General features: G+C 39.3%; 1 protein-coding gene and 1 long non-coding RNA gene across 2 annotated transcripts; both read left to right on the top strand.

The window, feature by feature from the left end:
* Nucleotides 1-2,712, top strand: LOC307013772. The gene is made up of 3 exons (XR_013801058.1): nt 1-88; nt 1,598-1,685; nt 2,613-2,712. It is a non-coding gene; the product is annotated as an uncharacterized lncRNA (long non-coding RNA).
* Nucleotides 2,713-2,728: 16 nt separating this feature from the next.
* Nucleotides 2,729-6,919, top strand: LOC307013526 (uncharacterized protein; the record flags this gene model as incomplete). Its single annotated transcript, XM_079640926.1, has 7 exons — nt 2,729-3,848; nt 3,950-3,981; nt 4,107-4,205; nt 4,412-4,571; nt 4,733-4,797; nt 5,019-5,114; nt 5,703-6,919. 7 exons carry the CDS (start codon nt 2,729-2,731, stop codon nt 5,952-5,954), a joined length of 1,824 nt encoding a protein of 607 aa, XP_079497052.1. The 3' UTR covers nt 5,955-6,919.
* Nucleotides 6,920-7,490: the final 571 nt, after the last annotated feature.

Here is a 7,490-nt window from a genome sequence, read left to right as displayed (position 1 = left end):
CAATAGAGATAGGAAAGCCAGAGAGAGAGAGAGAGGTCCTTCACTTCAACCACAGCTGACAACAAAAAACCCAGAGATTTCACAGCAGGTGAGTGGTTCTGATTTTAAATGTTAGATTTTGTGAGCATGATTTGAATTCAGCTAAATAGAGCTTTGATGCTTGTGCACAGGGAGATGCTGGTCAGAAACAGTGGTGCTATTGTAGCCTGAGAATGATACAGCAGCGGGGGGAATTTGTGGTATCAGTTATGTTTTGATGCTTCTGGTCCAAATGTTTCTCTAAAACAATAACTTATATCGAGAATTATTCATTTCATTTACAATCATTTTCACTTCAGAGTAAATCTGTCTGTATTTCAGGCAATTTTAACATGTTTGGTAGTCGCTAAATCTCATAAGGATGAGTCATATCCTTAAGATGAATGTTTTGGCTGATTGTGACAAACTAGAAACTTTTCCGGTTTTCCGCTTATAGCCTTTCCTCATTTCAAAAATGACATAGACACAAATATTTACATTACATTTGGATTATGTTGAGGGTTCATTTTGTTTTCGTTTGAATAGTCCTGAAATTCAATCTTGAATCCGATCACCAGTACCCTGAACACACCTCTTGATGCTGTTCATCAATCTGAATATTCTCTTGGATATAGTATCTTCACTTTTTCCTATTAAACTCATACATTTTCACCCAGAGGCCAAAATGGCCACTGTTGTCACCCAGTTTCCAGGGTGTAGAGCCCATAGGAGGCCGGGCTGGGTTCCAGGGGAGAGCGGAAAAAACAAGCCTTGCAGCTCAGCAACTCTCCCAAGGGGACTGATGGAGGAACAAACACATTTTAATTGTCTTCAATAATAAACCACTGCAAACAGATATATGATATAATTGCAAGTCACTACACAGAATTAGTCTTGGCAAAAATGACCTCATGCGGGGGAGACCATTGATGGAAATTGCTTCTCATGCTTGATTTAAAATGTTATGACTAAGCTTTTGTTCTAGATGAAAGTAGGTTCAAAGGCTTTGAGTTCATATACACAGTAGCTACAGGGTATAATGGCAAAGAAACCTCCAACAAAGCAACATAATTAAAAAACAAATGGAAGAAGAAAACTATAAATATAATACAAGACAAAACAGTAATAAATAGTGCTGATAATGTTACAAGACCAATATAATGTGAGAAACTGTGGGTACAAATATAAAAGAATATTATTGCAGCTTTAAATCTCACATGTATCAATGTCTTATTGTCAACTAAACAATTATGAGATCAGTTTACCTGAACAATAAGAGGATTGTAAACAGATAAGACTCAGCTGAGTGTCATATCAAAAGAAGTGCCCAGGTGGGATACAATGAAAGGTCATGCATGGCTAGCAATGGTAAACAATTTCCATTGTTCCCATATTACCATCCCTCACAAAGATCTATTGTCAGCACTTTTAATTCTGTTTGTCATAGGTAGCTCTGTTTATCCTGCAAGCAGACATTTGTTATTTTACGTCTGTGTACTTAATAGTGAATTACTATAGAACATCTCTCAGCTGTCATGTAAATTGTGTGTTTTTCTCTTGCCTTTATTCTGATTGTTAGGAAATAACTTCAGCACATACTGGACAAAGAGCTCTCTCCATTTCTGCTAATGTGATGATGGCCTCCGCTGCTTTCATAAAAGACACAGGTATGAGTGTGTGTTTGCTCATTTCAAATCACTGTCAGTGCTTACATACATGATAACACTTTGAGGTACATAGAAGAACGAGCCAAGCTTGTCAGTAAAGTTAACTTTGTTTGCGATGCAAGAATCGACACTCTCTATCTTGAGAATCTAAATTCAGATAAGGAAAATTATCAAAAGAAATACAGCAAAAAGGGAAAAACTAAAGTAGATATCGTATTAATGGAGTTGAGAATCAGAATACCTTTATTCGTCCCACAGAGGGGACATTTGCATTTGTTACAGCAGGAAAAGAGCCAAAGACAGCTTAATGTTAACTAAGAAACATGCATAAAAAAAACATTAAAGATTAGCCAAATTTAAAAAAGAACATTTTACAGAACCTAAAATGTCTCCTTTCTATTTCTTGTACTGCTTGTTGTACATTACATTATATAGTGTGCCATGTAGAAAATGTATACACACTGTAATGGTTGTCTAAGTCAAAATACAGGTGTTTGTTAATAAATAAATGCAGTTAAAACCATTCAAACTGTGGGACTCAATTGCTGCAGTCCCAAAAGCAAAGTTGTCATTATTTAGCTCTCTCGTGAATAGATGACACATGCATGTCGGCATAGTTACAGTGCACAGCGCTCTGTGCGTGGACAAAACAAGTACAAGTATACATGCCTATTAGTTTATATTATGTCTATTTGAGCTATTTCTTTGCCGTTCTCTTTAGGAATCACTTAGTACCTGTATTGTTGAAACTAAATACACTTTTTTAACTCGCGGCCATTCTAAGAAAATATTTGAGGGTCTATTTTTTTGGGGATAACCAATGTAAAACAAATATAATAGGGGCGAGCTCAGCTAAATAACAGATTTTCATTTCACATCTGGTTTCCATACAATAAAATACATATGTTCTTTTCCCCATAATACCAGGCTGCACAGGCATGCTGTACGTCCTCCTGTTTGGACTACTGCTGCCTTCAGTGTCAACCACTACAATTTCCCCGCCCACTACTGCCTCCATGTCAACCGCAGCACCTAATACCACCATGGCAGCCATGACAACCACCGGCACCATCCAGTCCACCACTGTCATGACCACTGGAGCCCCAACAGCCACCACCAATACCCAGACCCCTGCCACCACCTCTGGACCCACAACCACGGTCCAGCCCCCCACCGTTAGCGCAGCAACCCCCACCGCCCAGTCTGCCACCTCCACCACTGTTGGAGGTGCAACAATTGGCAGCACCACCCAGTCTGTCAAAACCATAACCATCTCCGGAGGGATAGCATCCATCCAGTCCCCTACACCGGCAGCAATATCTGGAGGTACAGCATCCACCACCCAGTCCCCTACACCATCAACAACATCTGGAGGTACAGCATCCACCACCCAGTCTCCTATAGTGGCAGCAATATCTGGAGGTACAGCATCCACCACCCAGTCCCCTACACCGTCAGCAACATCTGGAGGTACAGCATCCACCACCCAGTCTCCTATACCGGCAGCAACATCTGGAGGTACAGCATCCACCACCCAGTCTCCTACACCGTCAGCAACATCTGGAGCTACAGCATCCACCACCCAGTCCCCTACACCGGCAGCAACATCTGGAGGTACAGCATCCACAACCCAGTCTCCTATACTGTCAGCAACATCTGGAGCTACAGCATCCACCCAGTCCCCCACACCCACAGCAACCTCTGGAGGCACAGCATCCACCCAATCCCCTACACTCAAAACCACCTTACCTTCCACAGCATCCACCACCCAGTCCTCTACACCCACAGCAACCTCTGGAGGTACAGCATCCACCACCACTCCTTCCCCTACATCCACACCCACATCTGGAGTCACAGCATCCACAGGACCCGCCACCCAGTCTCCCACAACAACCTCCGGAGGCATAGCAACCTCCATCACATCCACCACACAGTCTGGCACCAGCACCACAGCCAATTCTGCATCTACAGCTGCTATCACCACTGATAATTTAAACAGTGCAAATAATCCAGGATCCACCTCTGCTTCCTCTACATTTGCTTTAACAGCCAGCACCATGTCCGGACCTGCCTCCTCCTCCTCCTCCTCCTCCTCTTCCATGACCTCAAACTCTGGTTCTTGGACCTCAATGATGTCCACAACTCCTTCATCAAATTCTACTTGTAAGGCTTCATTTGTTTCATGAAAAAAAGAGAATTGTGTTTCGTATTATGTTGTCTATCTTTCTGTATCTTTAATCATGACATCTATCTTTTTGGTGCAGGTGGCATGACTGGTATGAATGGAACCACTATGGTAAATGTTACATCGATGAGCATTGCAAGTCCACCTTATTTAGAGTAAACTGTAATGATGTTATGCGTTTTTTTCCCTTTAGCCTCTGACTCTAATAAAATACTTTTCGTCTCTCTCAAACACAGATTTACTGCCCCTCGTTCACCTGTAACTACACAGACTGCTATACGATGTACACCAGCCAGAATACAGCGTTATGTGCTGATGGTGTCTGCTTGTGTCAGGTAGGGACGCAAATGATACTGAAAAAAAAGTTTAAGAAAACGATTTGATGCATTGTCCATAACAAAGAACCACCCTAACAGTCTTTTGCTTCTTTTAGGAAATTCAGTATATCTTGCTTAATGGTCAATGATATGTTCAAAAAGGCCAAAAAAAGGTAAAAGCATCTCAAATGTGTCTTCTAATATGTCATTCTTCACTGTGTCAGCTGATCAAACAGACGGACATGTGTTACACCGTTGGCTGCAGCTTGTCCTGTGCTGATAGCTGCGTCAACGCCTCTCAGACCAACTGCTCTGTGTACTGCTGCAATTCTACCGGCTGCCTTAATAGCAGTTTTGCATCCATGATGATGATTACAACCACAGGTACTCATCTTTAACGTCCCCATTTTATGACGTCTTAATGATGGTAATACAGCGAGGCAATTAAGGATTTATCTCATGTATGATATTTACAGATGTATACTTGTAATTGTAAGGTTGCAATTTTTTTTAAAGGGTTCATTCTTTTCCTTTCCTGGTTTTAGTAATGCCAAGGACAACTACCAAACCCACAATGAAAACCACCATTCTTCCAACAACAGCAAACAAAGTAAGGACAAACGGAGGGATTTATTTGTGTTTGCTCGCCTTTTCATAGATGCATATATGGTTGACAGAAAGCTATAGTTGTGTGTATCACTGAAGTTCATTCCGTCTCCTCTTGTTTTTTCTCACTAACTGCAAACAGATGTGACTGTCTAAAGAACAATTCTGCTAGTCATGTCTGGTGTGAGATTAGTATCATTGTTTCTTCTGTTTTCTTTTTTTCAGGGAAACAAATGCCATAAGGGTTCATGTACTGGCACAGATTGCTATAAAACTTTTCAAACAGCCCAGACATGCACCTCCTCACAGCCACACTGTCAGGTGAGAACTGCTCTGGTAATATTGAATGTCATATTTATGAATATATAATTGATTTTAAATGTTTAACCATCTGGAGTGCAGGAAGATTTTAGCCAGCATTCTATGCATTCATTGTTGGCTTTGTTTAGCACCTTTGAAATTGTCCTTACCCAATTGGTGTCTTTTTTCATCACAAACTCAATTAGACTGAGCCATAAACCCAAGATACACAAACAAATGTGCCGTATGCCTTTGTATACTGCACACAAATAGTGAAGAAAAATGTAAAGGAAAATATGATACAGTGTATTTTATGTGGAGCCATGTTACATCAACTACTTGTTGTGCTTGTAAATCATTGAAAATATTAATAATTCATTCAAATTCTCTTTCGAAACATGTTGGCAGCCCACAGGCTTAAATAATTTAAAAGGCTCCTATCAGCACTTTTTTTCTGCTTGTTTCTTTAAGATATTCTAATAAAGTTAAGTTTCTATGTATATGCTCATTGTATTCTCGAATGAATAGACTGACAACACACACTCTCTTATTTAGACTTTCAACCACTTGTCCTTCAATGTTTTTTCTCACTCACTATTGCCTTTTCAGCTGAAAAAGGAGACAGAGGGGTCTGATTTGAAGTGGACGGCAGGCTGCACCACCAACTGTTCTGCCCAGACTCCATGCAAGGCCGCCACACTACCTCCATGTCACCTGGAGTGCTGCAACGCCACTATGACCTCCTGCCTGTGGTTGAACGGCACGCTGAATGTTCGTAATTTCTCCACAAGAGGTCCTCATCTCAACACAGAATTGGTTGCTTCCTTATTTTTCCTGCTCGTCATCACTTTACTGCTCTGAGTCTCTGAGTAGGAGCTAGCTCAGCTGCTCTGCGGGTCATTAGGTAATCAGAGCTTTGTGTCATTCCTCCAGAGAGAGCAGAGGATACCAATATTTCATTTATCTCACTGATATTTACATGTGATTGTAATGTATATATGTAAGGGATTGTGTAAAGCCTCAGTTACAATGATGACTTTGTGTCTCCTTTTTTTTTTTTAAACATTTCTAAATCCCCTTTTTATCTCTAGTTCAAGAACAACCAAAATGGCTTGAACAGTATTTATAAATGAAAAACTATATATTATATAACTTCAGGAATCACTTTACATTTGAGGTGCAAATCACCTATAAAATTAACACAATCATTTTTCACTTTAAACTTTTTTTCTCAGTGGATTTTTAAGAAATATTTTTTAATCACCATGTCATTTCTTTGAGCCATGCACTTGCCCATAACTTAATTTCAAGAACTGTTTTCTTGAAGAAAGCTAAAACGGTTTTTGTTTGCACCTATCGGAATTATTTTAGACGTATTCGTATGTGTGAGGGAGCGTAAACACGTTTTTGTTATTGATGTGGTTAGAAATGTTTTACTACTTGAAACTCTCCCTAGATTATCTTCTCTTCAAGCCATTGTGAGAGTATCACAGCTTTGACTCTAAATGCACTTTATGAAACACACACATGTTGAGCTGTTACAGGGTGTTGTGAAGGTTTGCTGAAGGTTTAATGAAGTCTGCAATTAAGTACTTTGGGCTATTCTTTAGATAATATTTTTGTGAATTTTGAGGTGTCTATATTGTGTGGTTTACAGAGAATATTTTAAGGTATAATGGTGTCATGTATATGTTAAATGCAATTAGAAATGTTAAAATGTATTCTAGTTGTGACATACTCTGTAAAATATGATTGTGCCTTATAATGAAATGAGCTATAATAAACTATATATGGTGAATATTCATTTGAATAATTCACGTATGAAATTTTAGGTCATGTCATTTTTGTCTGTTTGGTGTTTTCTGCAACCTTTTGCCTACTTAATCAAACGGTTAAATAATTGATTCCTGGTGTTAAAGTGGTGAGTGGATTTACCTCTACTTTTATATAGTTAGTGATGAATGTTAAGCGTAAGGTGTTACATAAAAAAAACAAGATAGGGGATGAGCTGATCAAACAATACAATCCTTTTTTTTTATTGTCAGTCTTACCAACAAAGCTTATTTATTTATGTGTTTCTTTTTTTAAATCTCCCTTATGTTGGTCCTCCAAAAAGACGGCCATTTGCAGACAAAAAGTTCACTATTGTACTAAAAACTAAATTTAACTAGTATACTGAAGAAATGTAATACAAGTGGTTTTCCTTTAAAACTATAAATCCATTTAAATCTGGTTGACCTGATGGATCATAAAACCTCAGAAAAACATTGAAACAACTGTTTGTTGGGTTGTTTCTGCTTCATAGTGAGACATAATCCGGTTATGATGAAACGCCTGAGGCCTAATCCAAATAGTTGATGACAGCCCAGATGTGACGTCAGAGCACTGATCCTGAAC

The sequence above is a fragment of the Notothenia rossii genome, assembly GCF_949606895.1.
Source record: "Notothenia rossii genome assembly, chromosome: 7".
Taxonomy (NCBI): domain Eukaryota; kingdom Metazoa; phylum Chordata; class Actinopteri; order Perciformes; family Nototheniidae; genus Notothenia; species Notothenia rossii.
The sequence above is the reverse complement of the archived record's forward strand: the minus strand, read 5'-3'. Positions and strand labels throughout refer to the sequence as shown.